The following is a 17,503-nucleotide window of genomic DNA, read 5'->3' as shown; positions in this document are numbered from 1 at the left end:
ATACAGCTATTTGATCTTCATTTCAACAATATTGATAGATAAAGGTGATATAATATAACAAATATCATGAAACATTTACATTTTGTCGTCCATTGTATAATTTAAATAAACATAAATGCAAATTTCGCATGTGGAAAAGTAAGTACACCCTTGGCTCTAATAGGTGGTATTGCCCCCTTTGGCAGAAACAACCTCAAGCAGGCGTTTCTTATAACTGTCTACCAGGCTCTGACATCGATTGGGAGAAATTTTTGCCCACTCCTCCATGCAGAATTCTTTCAGCTGTGCGATGTTTGAGGGGTTTCTTGCATGCACAGCTCGTTTCAAATCCCCCCACAACATCTCGATGGGATTTCGGTCCGGGCTTTGACTTGGCCATTCCAGAACCCTCCATTTCTTTCTTTTCAACCATTCCTTGGTGGATTTACTGGTATGTTTTGGGTCATTGTCATGTTGCAAGGTCCACCTTCGGTTGAGCTTCAACTTTCCGACAGATGGCCTCACATTATCCTCAAGCTCCATCTGGTACAATGAAGAATTCATCGTGGATTCTATGATGGTGAGCTGCCCAGGCCCTGATGCAGCAAAGCTGCCCCAAACCATAATATTTCCACCACCATGCTTTACAGTTGGTATCAGGTTCTTGTGGTCAAATGCTGTCTTTGGTTTTCGCCAAACATGTCTTCTGCTACTGTGGCCAAATAGCTCTACCTTTGACTCATCTGTCCAGAGCACATTGTTCCAGAAGTGCTGGTCTTTGCCTCGGTGTTCATTGGCAAACTTTAGTCTTGCCCTGATGTTCTTTCTGGACAGCAAAGGTTTCCTCCTGGCACACCTCCCATGTAGATCAAATTTGTGCAGCCTCTTTCTAATGGTCGACTCGTGCACTTTGACATCAACAGTGGCAAGAGCTACCTGTAGGTCGTGTGATGGCATTCTGGGGTTCTTAGAGACTTCTTTCAGCATCTTGCGGTCTGCTCTCGGGCTGAACTTGCTGGGGCGGCCTAGCCTGAACAAGTTGGCAGTTGTTTGGAATCTTCTCCACTTGTAGATGATCTTCTGGACAGTCGAATGATTGATTTCAAATTGTTTGGAGATCTTTTTAAATCCCTTCCCAGACTCGTAGGCATCTATAACCTTCTTTCTGAAGGCCTCAGAGAGCTCTTTTGATCTAGGCATGGTGACGCCACACACTTCAACAACAAAGAGCAAACCAAACTAAATGTCTGAGGTTTAAATAAGACAGGTTCCTCCAAGATCCTCTCTAACGATGTTCTAATCATTTGCACCTGAGCTGGTGCACCTGATTCAAATTTTAGGTATTTGAAGGAGTGATAAATGTGGGGGTGTACTTACTTTTTCCACATGCGAAATTTGCATTTATGTTTATTTAAATTATACAATGGACTACAAAATGTAAATGTTTCATGATATTTGTTATATTATATCACCTTTATCTATCAATATTGTTGAAATGAAGATCAAATAGCTGTATGTTGAAATATGTTGAAAAGGTCAAAACTTTACATGGGGTGTACTTACTTTTTCACATGACTAAGTGAGGAATAGGAGAGGTGCTGTGGGAAGACCTGCGTATGGGGGCTTGTTTACGATGGGTTGAGCGTGGAAATTGTATAGCACCAACAAAAAGAGAACCTATCCCCGGATCGAAGAACGAACCGCAAGGCGATTTGATGTTATCCCGTCCATACATAAATCCACCACATACCCATCCATCCAATTTGAGACTCTTTATGATGTCACACACACTGATACACAACTGCACAACTAGGTATTCATGAAGACCCGTGCTTTACTTGTATAAATGTGATCCAAAGATCATGGCGAAAGGACGGCCAGCTTTACCCCAGGAATTACCCAAAGGGTTTTCTGTCACTGACTGTGCTGACATCCCACATGTGCTGGCATCCCACATGTGCTGGCATCCCACATGTGCTGGCATATCACATCGAATCGGAGCACTTACGGGATCTCTTCTTCTGATTGCCAGTTCGGATCTGTTCTTGTGTACAAATCTTCCTGAAGCTGCAACAGCAAAACATTGCCCCTGCACATAGACAAAGCAGGTAATTATACACATAATAACGATGATTAAAAACAAAATCCTTAATCAAACACGATAAATAAAAAAACCTCAAATTCCACACTAGTAGCTTTACATATTACATTGGCACAAATATCACACACAATTCCACATTTGATGGGTTGAATAAGCAAGAAGGCCTTCAAGACAAAGGCCCAGCTAACGTGGGCGCTCCGAGCCGGGGGGGTTGTGCAACACGCACAAATAACAAAAACGATGTTTTAATTTACACTACCTTCAGAAAGTAATCACCCCCCCCCCTTGACTTTTATACATTTTGTTGTTACAGCCTAAATTTAAAATGGATTAAATTGAGATTTTTTTGGCACTGATCGACACATAATACCCCATAATGTCAGTGAATATACGTTTTAGAAATCTTTTACAAAATAAATTAAAATGAAAAGGTCAAATGTCTCAAGTTAATAAGTCAATCCCGTTGCTATGACACATTCTGAAGAACACTTTCCTATGACAATCATCTTTGAGATGACAATCATCTACAGACTTGGCATTTAATATGGAATATTTTTTTTGTGGGGGTGAACTTACTTTTCAAGATGTCTTAGAACCAAAAGTTCATTGGAATTATGTTGAAATTATTCTAGATTTTGTTAATGTGACCTTTAAAAGAAAGAAAAAAAACATTTGACATTTCGAAACAAATAAATTGATCCTTGAAAGTGATGTAAGCTGATATCGAACTCAATTCATGGACAGTACTGTGTTAAACTTCTGTACGTTTTCCAGAAGTATCTCTTTATTTTGCACATTAGCCAAAAATTTTTTTAACAAAAACAAAAGTTAAATTACGACTGGGATTACGGACAGTAAAATTACAGTTCAGTACTTCGTGTAACCCCCACGAGCATTCAGGAGAGGACGTACACGTTGAGGCATGCTGTTCACGAGATTTGCCAAGGTTTGGACAGGAATCGCTTGCCATGCAGTGACAATAGCCTGCTGGAATTCACGCACAGAGGTCGGCTTCTGGTCCAAGTGGTCGATTTGACGCGTTAATTCTGCCCACAAGTTCTCTATCTGATTCATATCCGGGGATATGGCAGGCCACTCCATATGCTCTACACCACGGTCAGCAAAAAAGTGTTGGATCATGCGAGCACGATGAGGCCGTGCATTGTCATCTTGGAAGACAAAGTTTCCTCGAAAGACTGCACGAGCAAATGGAAGCAATGTTTCTTCCAGAATGGCCCTGCACTTGAACTGGTTCAGGTTTCCATTCAGAACAACCAGGTCAGTTTTGCCCCCTGCATGAAAAGCAGCCCAAACGGTCACCCCACCACCTCCAGCTTGGACTCTTGGCACTATACAATCTTTGTTGTAGGCTTCATGCACTTGTCTGCGCACTCGGACGCGGCCATCTTGACGATCGACCAGAAATCTACACTCGTCACTGAAGATCACGTGATTCCAGTGTCCTGGCTGCCATTGACGGTGCTCTCTGGCCCACTGCAATCGGCACTGGCGGTGTTGTCTGGTCAGGCGTGGCTTTCTCAGGGGACACCTGGCACGATATCCTGCTTGAACCAGTCGTTGGTTGACTAGCCTTCTGGATACAGGCACATTTGTCAGTTGCTGCCACTCAGCCCTAAGCCGATTAGCTGACTTGGTACGGCCGTTGCGGACTAACCGGTGCAGCTGGCGATCATCCCTCCTTGTGGTTCTGCGGGGATGTCCTGGCCTCGGTATTGGAGTAGGGACACCCCTCTGAGCATTTCGTTTCAGGATCTTTGACACCTGACCTTGAGTGATGCCATACTGCCAAGCAATAGCACGCTCTTTCATGCCGTAATTTCGTAAAGCCACCACTCCATGACAAACAGAATTGACAAGTTGACGGACCATCTCCAGAGGAAGCGCCAATATCTTTTGTAGACGTGCAGCAGTTGTTTTCCACTAATACAGAACGCAACAACCCTTGTATACCCGACTGTGAAGCCAATCATCAAATGCACCTGTCCGTACATTTTGCCACGCCACCTGTGATATAATCCTGTTGTTTACTTCTTGCTGCGACAGACAATCAGTGACATGGTTCTTTTAACAAATAAATCACCAAAGTGTAAAAGAAACTCACCAGATTGATATACCGAGTTCAGAAAGTAAACGCAAGTCAAGAAAAAAAAATATATTCCATATTAAATGCCAAGTCTGTGTGTGTGTATATATATATATATATATATATATATGTATATATATATATATATATATATATATATATATATATATATATATATATATATATATACACATATATATATATATACACATACATACATATATACACATACATACATACATATATACATATTGTTACGGTCCGCGGTTAAGGATGTTATATTTGCCGAGCGGAGGCCCCGCGGCCGAACAGTTTTTCCCCGACTCACCCGATTCACCCAGACGTTGGCCGTATCGCGCCACAGCTATTCAATATTGAAACCTCTAAAGCGACCGAATGTAAAGAGGAAGAAGAAGGAGACGTACGGAGGAATAACAGGTTTTATTAATTATTTTCACAAGCCAAAGCAAAGAGAGCAGTTGGTTATAGAAAATGGAAGGAGCAGGCACACAGTGAAATCTTTAGCTTACCTATACAAGCTTAATTAATAAACCCCAGGACAACGTTAAAGACAGACGGACGATCACACTTACACGGGGAAATGCAGGCAGGAATGAATGGCTTGGAGATGGGTGGCTTTTCGAGGCAAGGAAGGTTCAGCGGGTACTGGGCACGGTCGGGCCAGAAGGCACCGCCGTCAAGAAGCCGAGCTTTGGTCCCAAACTGTGTGGGCGAAGTTCCTCTCTCTGTACTGCTGCCTCGTGCGCTCCTTGCGTTGCCCCGGTCCGCTTTTCCTGCAGCGCGGCACGTCTCACGGCGGCTCGGTCACACCTGCTCGTCTCCAGCGCATCTCCTGGACCCATCTCCGTAAAAGCTCATCTCGTATCTGCTTGGGAGCGTCCGGCGGCGGGTTATATAGGCCCCACCCTTCACCCTTTTCGAACCTTCCCCAAACGTTCTCTCTCCGCCCTCTCAAGCCAAACCCCTTGTTCTGGGTTGGATGAGCGGGGCCGACTTACTCCTCCCCTCTATGACGAGGTGGAGACCCGCCTTTCTTCTTCGGCGTTACCTCGTGTGTAATGGAGTCAAATGCAGCAAAGTGGACGGCAGATGAAAATGCAGTAAAGTGCCTAAAGAGGCAATTGTAGCAAAGTGGCGAACCTGGCACTTGGAAGCTGCCATGGGGCGTCAGAGGGCCTACTCTTATTTAATTCGGTGCAATGAAGAGTCAAACTAGTGGGAAACACATCCTTAGCCTACACAGAGAATAAGGGACTAACTATTTAAAAGGATATATCGTGTCCTGTGTGTAGGTTTATGTAATTAACTAAGAGGACGAGCTGCGACCATTCTTTACATTACAAGGGTCAGTTACACACAACAAAACCATACTTTTCACATTCGTTACACTTCTCAAATTCGTTACAATATATACATATATACATATATATACATATATACATATATACATACATACATATATACATACATACATATATACATACATACATATATACATACATACATATATACATACATACATACATATATACATACATACATATATACATACATACATATATACATACATACATATATACATACATACATATATACATACATACATATATATATACATACATATATATATACATACATATATATATACATACATATATATATACATACATATATACATACATACATATATACATACATACATATATACATACATATATATATACATACATATATATATACATACATATATATATACATACATATATATATATACATACATATATATATATACATACATATATATATATACATACATATATATATACATACATATATATATACATACATATATATATACATACATATATATATACATACTGTTACAGACGCAGTTTTGGATGTTAGTTTACCGAGCGGTTTGGTATGACCGCGTCTGCACAGTTTACCCGATTATACTCGAACGTTGGCCGAGTCGCGCTACACTAAATCAATTGAGGAAAGGACACAACGGCTGGGTTAAATGACACGACACCAGGGGTACAGTTCTCAAGACCTCCGGAGGAGGTTATAATATTTCGGAACGTTGAGATTACAAGGACAAGAGGGACAGCATAGGAAGGTAGGCACTTAATCACGGTCTTATAGTAACCCCGACAGACCACAGATAAACAGGACAAGACTGACTCACACAGGGATTGATGGCAAGGAAGGGCAGGTAGTCGAGGCTCAAGGTTCACCTTGGCTCAGGGGCAGAATCGACCCGGTCCGGTCCAGAGATGCGGGAGGTCTCTCAGCGCTCGGAGGTGGCGTCTGGTTCTCCTCACTTCAAGCTCGGGGCGCATCTGACGTCACGTCCGGTAAGTGGCTGCGTATATCCGGCGGGGAGTGACACGCCCTCGGCTCGTTAGCTCCGCCCCAGATGGAACCGGCCCGCCGCTTCTTATTGGGTGCTGGGGGTTACCGGGCTCCGCCCTTGACGAGGGGCCGACAGTCAGCCCCTTCGTGGTAACCCCGCCGGAGCACTTGGGCAATGGCGGCTAACCAAGCCGGAGTGAGGACACACACTCCCCGCGCGCTGTTGTTGTAGTTGTTGTTGTTGTTGTTGTTGTTTCATGAGGAAGATGGGGGGAGGTATGGGGAGGTCCTAAACTTACTACTGGTGCCATACAATCACATTCTGGTGCAACGAAGAGTCAGAATTAATGGAAACGAGTCCTTAACTGACATAGACTAAGAATAACTAGCAAGATGTCCTATAGTTGTCTACGTGAGATGCGGTGAACCTGGGCACGACATTTAATGGGGGAAAAAGGGGAAGGTCGGTTCTACAGAGTGTTGTTTACAGACAATGGGACTAGGGAATGGGGGATTGGGGATAGTTGGGGAGTATTGGGGAAATAGGGGAATATTTACAAGCGGATATGGATGGAGGCCAAATCCCATATCCGCAACATTGCACCCTTCTCTACCCTCGGGGCGTCCCGACCCGATAAATTTTTACCTACTTTAGTGTGGCACTCAGATGCAGTTCCCTCTACTATTAACTCTACCCTGAGTGCGACAGTTTTACAGATGTTCACAAATGAGTAAATATGTCCCCCTGCGACGTTGCACCCTTCTCCTCACAGAAACACACCCACAGGATAACCGAATCGCGGAAAGAATTCTCAAACTAAACATACAGCCGGTAGGGAGCATCATTTACATAAGACTACACTGATATTTACACTACGATCCAGGACCTGTTTTTGGAGGAACACATGCAGATGTTATGCATAGAGAGAGCACGCATGCCAGCATCGATACACCAACCCACGAGTGCTCTGTGGCCTTACGGCCTTTAATAATGTGCAGAGCACCCCTTCCAAGCACCAAAAGCACCACCCCATCATGTACAGTCAGCACCATCCGGTGCACCAATAAAGCGTTCATAAATCACCGGTGGTGTCGCAGCCGGCCGATGTTCTGCCGCTGGTCTTGCCTTCATGTGGTGCACTTGGCCTTCTTGCTTCCTTCAAAAATAAAGAAAGGCGCCAACCGCGTCCATTTCTAAGTTGTGGCCGTCAGGGGGCCAACTATTAGTGGTTCACCTGTCTGGCATAGGTGCCACGTTGACCCATAGGTCCATCAACGGGTGGTGCTTGCCCGCAAAAGAACTGCGGTCCATGGTGGGCGGCCACAAACATTGCGGTCCATATGGTGTATCGATCCCGGCAGCAAGCAGCGAAAGTGCAGGCCCACAACTGCGGAGCCAGCACCTCTCTCTCCTCTCTCTCTGCCCCAAAGCCAGATCCTCGGAGGTGGGAGACAAAAGAAGAAGACAAGTGAGTAAGGTGGTAAGGGCGCAAAAGTGCACGCAATGTAAGGTAATGCACACTGGGGGCACATGGGAACCAGGTGAGACAGGTACGTTCCTACCGTACGCCCCCCCCCCCCCCACCAGGTAACCTACATTGCCCCTCCCTTACCCCTTACTGTATCCACAAAACACAACACGACCCATAAACATCTACTTTACAACAAATCAACAAACGTCCCTACTGTCTTCCCCGTTCCTCCCATAAACCAAATGCGTCTTCTCTCCCTCCTAACCAATCAAATTTGCCATTTCCAACTCTCATCACAATTTGCCATCTCCAACTCAACATCAAAATTTGCCATTACCAATTCATCATCAGTCCCTCCTAAGGAGGGAGAGATGGAATCACCCCAATGTCTCATCCACGTCGTGATGCGTCTCACCAATCCACACAGCAATTCTCATTTCCTGCACACAGAACAAAGAAAACACAGGTGTGGAGTCATCATCATCACCACAGGTAAGTGGCTGCGTATGGTGCGACAGGTTCATCAATCCTAACTATTTCCTAAATGACTTTAACAACTTTACATTACCCGGGGTCTTTCTCCTGCCAAACCATTGGCCCTCTTACACTATGGGTTCTAAAAACCAATTCCCATTGACCAAACTGTGGTGCTTTTCAATTTGGGGTCTCACTCCCCCGATTCACCTCCCGGTGCCCTCGCACAATTTCTGGGCTGTGGCGTGTACCTCTCCCAGCGGGTCTACCCACCTGCACACCTCCACCACTGCAGTTGCCTCCGAGCTTACCTGCTCCTTACCCTAACCTAACTACCTGGGGAAGGCCCTCTGGCGCTCTCCCCACTCGGTGCCCTCTCTGGCACTGGGCTACCCGGGTCCGTCCGTCCTCCGGATCCTCGGGCCCCACTGACACTAACGGCTCCCAGAGCCCACCTGCGGCCTCACCTGGCCGACATCCTCACAGTGGTGGAGTGCCCAACCAACTACACACACTAACAGGCTACACGCCCAGCCATTTCCACAACACTAATGCACCCATCCACAATACCATTCTGCAACCGCACCACAAATGCCAATATCCAACCACAATTTACCTATACCCTCTACCTAACACTTACACTACCCGCCCCGGGTACTCGTGAAAGGGGTCCACTCTTCCCCCATCCACACCTTCGCACCATGCACACCACTCCATACCACTTACTCCAACTCTCTCCACACCACTCATTCTCTGCTCCATATATTCCACACACCTGTGCTCTCACACCTGGTGCCACCTGCACCCTTCTCTCCCCAAGCGCATTCGCGCTGATCCACACACTCACTACTCATACACTGCTCCACACACCTGTCCAGTTCTCACACAGCATCATCTCATCTAACTACTCCCCTCTGAAACTTGCGCTTCCCAGTCGTCCCTTTAAACTATTGCGCTCCCACGTCATTATCATCCACACTAATCTACCTGCGTCCCCACTACAGGTATCAGTCACTAACTAACCTTACGTCACCTAATGTCATCTTCTAGGGCCCTATCAATATAACCTAACCCACCCGGGCTAGTTTTCACTGCCATACACCCCATAAGCTATTGCTCCTTTGCCCCCACTATGGGAAGGGTGGCAGGGATGCCACCCTTACCCACCGTCATACGGCGCGAGTGGGACCTTGTGGGACCACCTCGTATGCGAGTCGTTGCCCGCCTGCCGGACCCCGTGCGTCGGCCCTTGCGGGGTCAGCGCGGGGCCGAACCGGCCGGGCCCCCACAGTACATTACCCCCAAGGGGCTCTCGTGCCTCCCCGGTCCCTCCAACAACTACCCCTGTTGGTGTCGATGCATGGGTCACACCTCCGCAACCCGCTACCCATTCCATACCACCACAACCTTGCTCACCCACACCTCGCACCTTTCGTTCCATACCCTCCGGACCAGCCATACACCTCACTCTTGGCCTCTCACGAACATCCGGGTCTATCTCGACCCCCAAGCTTATCAAATCACCTGGCGCATCATACGCACGACCATATTTGTCACCACTTACACCGGGTCCTCTTTCTCTTCGCTTCTCCTCCATCACCTGCGAATCCCTCATCCGGTTAATGAGCACATCATCACGATCTGAACACAGACTTCGGACCAAAACTTTTACCTCCTCCTTTATCTCTTTCTTATCCTCTCTCCGTCGCTTATTAATTTCGCTCACCCCTTCTTCCACTTCTTCTAATTTCTGTTTCACCTCCTTCATCTCCTCGTGCGCCCCTTTAAGTTCTTCCTCTAACTCCACTTAATTTTTTTCTATGTGCTCCCGCACCTCCCGCTCTTTAACCTCCATCACCTCTACCACTTTGTTCATTTTCCTCGTCAGGTCCTCATGTACCGTCTGACACTCTTTTTTAATTACCCCTACGTCCTTTTTCATCTCCTTCTGTGTCGATTTTAAACCCTCTATTACCGCTGTGTTCTTCTTTACCTGGCCCCCAACTCCTTTTGTCCCACTGTCAGTTGTTCTACTCCCAGCGTCAACTCCTCTATACCCCCTTGCAATTTTACAGTCCCCTTTCTCACCTCCTTCTCCATGCGCTCCTTACAGTGCCTCACCTCCTCGCGCACTCCTCCGACCTCCTCACTCACACCTCTTCTGATCTCCTCTCCCATCACTTGCATCTCCTGCCCAGATGCCACCCTCATCTGCTCCATTTCCTCCCTGTGAGCATCCAGTTTGGTTTCTACCCCCATTCTGACCCCCTCTATCTGCTGCCCCATTTGTTTAACTTCCCTTTCCGCTTGGTCCCTCATGTCCCTCAATTTGCCTTCCATCCTGTTTTCTAACCCCTCTAACCCCTTTTACATCCCTTCCATTTGATTCTCTTGAGCGGCCATTCTGTTTTCTACCCCCATTAACCCATTTTTCACCTCTTTTATCCCGTTGTCTAACCCCTCACCGGTACCCCTCGCTTCGTCCCTCATTGCCCCCATTTGGCCCTCTAATCGCTCACTATCAGCCCTCATTCCCACAATTTGGTTTCCCAACCGCTCACTATCAGCCCTCATTCCCACAATTTGGTCTCCCATTCGTTCCATAAGGGCCCTCATTTGCAGGAGGAAAAGGTTCGAATCCACCAGCGGCGCTACCACGGTCGCGGTCGCCGTGGCCATGTGCGAGGCGCCATTTCGTGCGTCTGCTACCCTCACTGCTTCGCTCTCCTCATGTCCCTCAATTTGGTCCTGGATCGACCCTGCCTCACTCTCCTCTACCGGAACCCAGCCGTCTTGGTCTGCCATAGCGCGACTTTCAAAATTCGGGTTTTTATTTTCGTAAAACAAAATCAAATTTCGCCGTTATAATTTCGAGCGCGTGAAACGCGCTCCGGATCGAATTCCACTTCCCGTCACCAAATGTTACCCTAATGGTACAATTGGTGTTCCAAAATTTGGGCTAAATGAATTTAGTCCCAGGTCCGAATCCAACTCCTCGACACCAAATGTTACAGACGCGGTTTTGGATGTTAGTTTACCGAGCGGTTTGGTATGACCGCGTCTGCACAGTTTACCCGATTATACTCGAACGTTGGCCGAGTCGCGCTACGCTAAATCAATTGAGGAAAGGACACAACGGCTGGGTTAAATGACACGACACCAGGGGTACAGTTCTCAAGACCTCCGGAGGAGGTTATAATATTTCGGAACGTTGAGATTACAAGGACAAGAGGGACAGCATAGGAAGGTAGGCACTTAATCACGGTCTTATAGTAACCCCGACAGACCACAGATAAACAGGACAAGACTGACTCACACGGGGATTGATGGCAAGGAAGGGCAGGTAGTCGAGGCTCAAGGTGCACCTTGGCTCAGGGGCAGAATCGACCCGGTCCGGTCCAGAGATGCGGGAGGTCTCTCAGCGCTCGGAGGTGGCGTCTGGTTCTCCTCACTTCAAGCTCGGGGCGCATCTGACGTCACGTCCGGTAAGTGGCTGCGTATATCCGGCGGGGAGTGACACGCCCTCGGCTCGTTAGCTCCGCCCCAGATGGAACCGGCCCGCCGCTTCTTATTGGGTGCTGGGGGTTACCGGGCTCCGCCCTTGACGAGGGGCCGACAGTCAGCCCCTTCGTGGTAACCCCGCCGGAGCACTTGGGCAATGGCGGCTAACCAAGCCGGAGTGAGGACGCACACTCCCCGCGCGCTGTTGTTGTAGTTGTTGTTGTTGTTGTTTCATGAGGAAGATGGGAGGAGGTATGGGGAGGTCCTAAACTTACTACTGGTGCCATACAATCACATTCTGGTGCAACGAAGAGTCAGAATTAATGGAAACGAGTCCTTAACTGACATAGACTAAGAATAACTAGCAAGATGTCCTATAGTTGTCTACGTGAGATGCGGTGAACCTGGGCACGACATTTAATGGGGGAAAAAGGGGAAGGTCGGTTCTACAGAGTGTTGTTTACAGACAATGGGACTAGGGAATGGGGGATTGGAGATAGTTGGGGAGTATTGGGGAAATAGGGGAATATTTACAAGCGGATATGGATGGAGGCCAAATCCCATATCCGCAACATTACATATATATATACATACATCTATATATATATATATATATATATATATATATATATATATATATATATATATATATATATATATATATATATATATATATATATATATATATATAAGGTCTCACAGTGGACAGTGCATGTCAAAGCAGAAACTTGACCAGAAAGTCCAAGGAACTGTTTGTAGAACTCCGAGATAAAATTGTGAGGAGGCCTAGATCTGGGGAAGGGTACAAAACAATTTCTAGTGTTGAAAGTTCCCAAGAGCCAAGTGAACTCCATCATTAGGAAATGGAAATAATATGGAACCACCCAGACTCTTCCTAGAGCTGGTCGTCCGAAAAAACTGGGTAACCGGGCAAGAAGTACCTTGGTCAGGAAGGTGACCAAGAACCCAATGGCCACTTTGTGCAAGCATGATCGGTAGGATCACCATGGTAATGCAGGCTGGCATGGCGCAGGGTGAAGTGCGGCATAGAGCGGGAAAGGAGAGGATGGCAATAGGGAGGAATGGCGATGAGGGATGAGGGATGATGAGATCAACATACTTGTCAAAAATTGTTTTTTTTTGCCAAGTAACAAGCAGACAGAAAAAGAGACAAAAGAGACAGACAGACAAAAAAAGAGACAAACAAATGGATAAGCAGACAGCCAGAGTCAAAAAGACAAACAGACAACAGAGACAAAAAACTTCTGACCCAGCTCTGTTCCCTCTCCCCCTCAATCCTCCTCCTCGGTGATTTCAATATCCACATTGACTCCACTGACTCCACAATAACCACTGACTTCACTGATTTACTCACCTGCTTTAAGCTCACTCAACATGTCAGATTTTCCTACCCATAACCGTGGGCACATTCTGGACCTTGTCTGCTCCACTGGATTAATTTTGCACCATCTCTCTGGCTCCGACCTCACCCTCTCTGACCACTTAGCCATCACTATGACCATCAACATCCCCACCCCAGCACCAAGGCATTATCGCACTATCAACTTCCGTAAGCTAAACGCTCTTTCACCTACCTCATTCTCATCCACCCTCTCTGAAAAAATGTCCACTTCTCCCTTCGTTGACCTCCACACCCCTTCTGACCTCACTGACTACGACAACCACACTCTCTCCTCCTGCCTTGACCAGCTTGCGCCTATAAAAACCAAAACAGTTTCTTTCACCCATTCTGCTCCCTGGTTTACCCCTGAACTCCGCCTGATGAAAACTCGTGCTCGCCAACTTGAAAGACTCCGCAATAAAACAGGTCTCACAATTCACTCCCAAGCCTACAAGGACGACCTACAACACTACAAAGATGCCCTCTCCCACGCCCGCTCCGCCTACTACTCTCAAATTATCCACTCTGGCTCTGGAAACCCAAAAGCACTCTTCTCTACAATAAACAAACTCCTCAGCCCCCTGCACACCACCACCCAGTCATTCACAGTAGACAACTGCATCTCCTTCCTTTGATTCTTCCAAAGCAAAATTGACAACATCTACAACAGCTTAACCACCACCGCGCCCACTCCCCCTCAAACCACCTGCCCTCCCCCCCCCTTTATCCTGCCAACCCCTGTCTCAGTTCTCCCCAGTCTCCCCTACTGACCTCTCTGAACTCCTCATAGGAATGAAAACTGCCACCTGCACTCTTGACCCCATCCCCTCCAGCTTTGTCAAGGCCTCCCTTCCTGCTCTCTCTCCACTAATCACTGCAATAATAAACTCCTCCCTGTCTACAGGCATCGTCCCACCATCCCTCAAAATTGCTGCTGTTACCCCCATTCTGAAAAAACCTGGACTAAACCCTGACACCCTAAACAACTTCAGATCCATCTCCAACCTACCCTTTCTGTCAAAAGTTTTGGAACGCGCTGTAGCCACTCAACTCAAACTTCACCTCTCTGCCAATAACCTGTATGAAACATTCCAATCCAGATTCCGCTCCAACCACAGTACTGAAACTGCTCTCCTCAAAATCACCAACGACCTTCTCCTCTCCTCTGACGCCGGCAACCTCAACATTCTCATCCTCCTCGACCTCAGCTCCGCCTTTGACACCATCGATCACACCATCCTCCTCACCCAACTTGAAACCACCTTTAACATTACCGGCACTGCCCTCTCTTGGATCAAATCATACCTCTCTGACAGACGCCAGTTCATCTCCATCAATAACTGCAAATCCCCCACTGCTCCCCTCCCCCAAGGTTCAGTTCTTGGCCCCCTCCTCTTCATCCTGTACCTGTCCCCCCTTGGTCAATTAATCCGCCGTCATGGTCTCCAATTCCACTGCTTCGCCGATGACATCCAGCTTTTCATCTCCACCAAGTCCATCTCCACCGCCACCCACTCTATCCTGACAAACTGCATCACTGAAATAAAATCCTGGCTTCAAATCAACTTCCTCAAACTTAACTATGATAAATCTGAAATAATCATCATTGGCCCAAAAACGCTCACAAAATCCACCCATAACTTTGCCCTCAACATCGACGGTTTCCCAGTATCTACTTCCCCTCACATCCGGAATCTTGGCATCATCTTTGACCAAATCCTCTCCTTCGACAAATACACTAAACAGATCACAAAGACAGCCTTCTTTCACCTGAAAATCATCGCCCGTCTCCGTCCATCCCTCTCCTCCACGGCTGCAGAAACCCTCATCCACGCCTTCATCACCTCCCGTCTGGACTACTGCAACAGCCTCCCCTATGGTTCATCCTCAATAATCACCAATAAACTCCAATACATTCAGAACTCCGCTGCCCGTCTACTCACCCATTCCCGGACCCGTGACCACATCACCCCCGTCCTTTACAAGCTTCACTGGCTCCCCATCTCCCAGAGAATCCAGTACAAAATCGTCCTCTTGACCTACAAAGCCCTCCATAACCTGGCCCCATCCTACCTGGCTGACCTCCTCTCCAGACACACTCCCACCCGCAACCTCCGCTCTGCTGGTACCAACCTCCTGACCCCCCCCCCCCCCCCCCCCCATCCGGACCAAATTCAGATCCTGGGGGGACAGGGCCTTCTCCATCGCTGCTCCCACCCTCTGGAACTCACTACCTCACACCATCAGAGACTCCTCCTCACTCACCACATTCAAAACATCACTCAAGACCCACCTGTTCAACACTGCATTCAACATTTAACCCACAGCATTTAACCCCTGACTACCTCTTCTCCTGCTCCTTCCTTTTGCTTTGATTATTTACCTCTTGATTTTTGTGTTTTTGCACTTGTTTTTTGTACTCTGTCAAAGCGCCTTTGGGCTTCTTGAAAAGCGCTACATAAAATAAATGTATTATTCTATCTATCTCCTCTGATACCTCCTCTGGTACCTCCTCTGAATGAATCTCCTCTGGTACCTCCTCTGAATGAATAATAAAAAATCTATAATTCCAGCAATCTCTGTGTGTGTGTGTGTGTGTGTGTCTGTGTGTGTGTGTGTGTGTGTGTCTGTGTGTGTGTTTGTTTGTCTGTGACCGCTGTTTCTCGACAACCACGGGTCCGATATACTTGAAACTTGCCAGGTATATTGCTGGGGACCCGAGGATGTGCCTTTTCAAGGTTTTAAATTAATCGCAGAAGTAGTTACCGAGCTATGTCCAAAAAACGATTCAACCAATCAGAGAGCAGCGAGCTATCGCGTGTGCCGAACGTGGCGAACACACTCTGCCTCGGACGGCACATTTGAGAGCGTATTCATTTATTTCACGTTGGCAAACTATGTTGCCGCTATGTTGGCGTTAAACGATGTTTTAAAACTAATTAAAACCATTTCATGTAAATAGAGGGGGGGGGGGGGATTGTCACTGTACTCGCAAGCCGTTCGCCGTTCGCTTTGGCGTTGCGAATGGACCAAAACATTTCATGAACCAAACCATTTCATGTAAAGCGTTCGCCTTCGCTTTGGCGTTGCGAATGGACCAAAACATTTCATGAACCAAACCATTTCATGTAAATAGAGGGGGGGGATATAATTTTAGATATATATATAGTACGGGCATGCCCTAGTTATTATAAAAAAGAGACAGACAGACAAACAGATAGAGAAAAAAAAGAGGCAAACAAACACACAAATGAAAAAAAAAAAACTCAAAGAGCGACACTTGGCAAAAGAGAACAAAGCAGAATGACACTGGGTAGAGAATACTTTTGACCTCTTAAATAATTGGTGGTTGAATTCAGTTTGCTGATATGAAAATCAAATTCAAATTTCCAAGTAAATCGGATGAAAATTGAGGATTTTAGAGATTTGAAAAAAGTGGTTGAGGTTTGGCCTATGTTGACCTTTTGACCTTTTGACCTCAAATACATATAAGATTTTGTCTGATCATGAACTCTACCATTTGGTGAAGTTTCGTGAAGATCGGTTTAAAATTGTGACTTGTAGGCAAGTATAAGTGAGGGGACAGACAAACACATAAACCGGAATGATCAACAGTGTGCAGTATATGGAGTGTAGGGTGCATTATATGGAATGTAGGGTGCAGTATATGGAGTGTAGGGTGCAGTATATGGAGTGTAGGGTGCAGTATATGGAGTGTAGGGTGCAGTATATGGAGTGTAGGGTGCAGTATATGGTGTAGGGTGCAGTATATTGAGTGTAGGGTGCAGTATATGGAGTGTAGGGTGCAGTATATGGAGTGTAGGGTGCAGTATATGGAGTGTAGGGTTCAGTATATGGAGTGTAGGGTGCAGTATATGGAGTGTAGGGTGCAGTATATGGAGTGTAGGGTGCAGTATATGGAGTGTAGGGTGCAGTATATGGAGTGTATGGTGCAGTATATGGAGTGTAGGGTGCAGTATATGGAGTGTAGGGTGCAGTATATGGAGTGTAGGGTGCAGTATATGGAGTGTAGGGTGCAGTATATGGAGTGTAGGGTGCAGTATATGGAGTGTAGGGTGCAGTATATGGAGTGT

The 17,503-nt window shown here is 46.7% G+C and overlaps 1 protein-coding gene across 15 annotated transcripts in view; it reads right to left on the bottom strand.

Annotated features, from left to right (window-relative positions):
• SERAC1 (serine active site containing 1) overlaps positions 1-17,503 on the bottom strand; it is a 41,731-nt gene that overhangs the window by 23,527 nt on the left and 701 nt on the right. For 13 of the 15 annotated variants that reach the window (XM_078778552.1, XM_078778546.1, XM_078778548.1 and 10 more), the window contains exon 2: positions 1,988-2,068. In XM_078778552.1, the coding sequence (XP_078634678.1) occupies positions 1,988-2,068 (81 nt within the window). Of the gene's footprint in view, positions 1-1,987; positions 2,072-17,503 lie in introns of all 15 variants that reach the window. The other 2 variants (XM_078778549.1, XM_078778545.1) reach the window with 1 other exon arrangement.

The sequence above is a fragment of the Myxine glutinosa genome, chromosome 5, assembly GCF_964187855.1.
Source record: "Myxine glutinosa chromosome 5, kmMyxGlut1.1, whole genome shotgun sequence".
Lineage (NCBI taxonomy): Eukaryota > Metazoa > Chordata > Myxini > Myxiniformes > Myxinidae > Myxine > Myxine glutinosa.
Note: the sequence above shows the minus strand (reverse complement) of the source record. Positions and strands in the feature narration are given on the sequence as shown.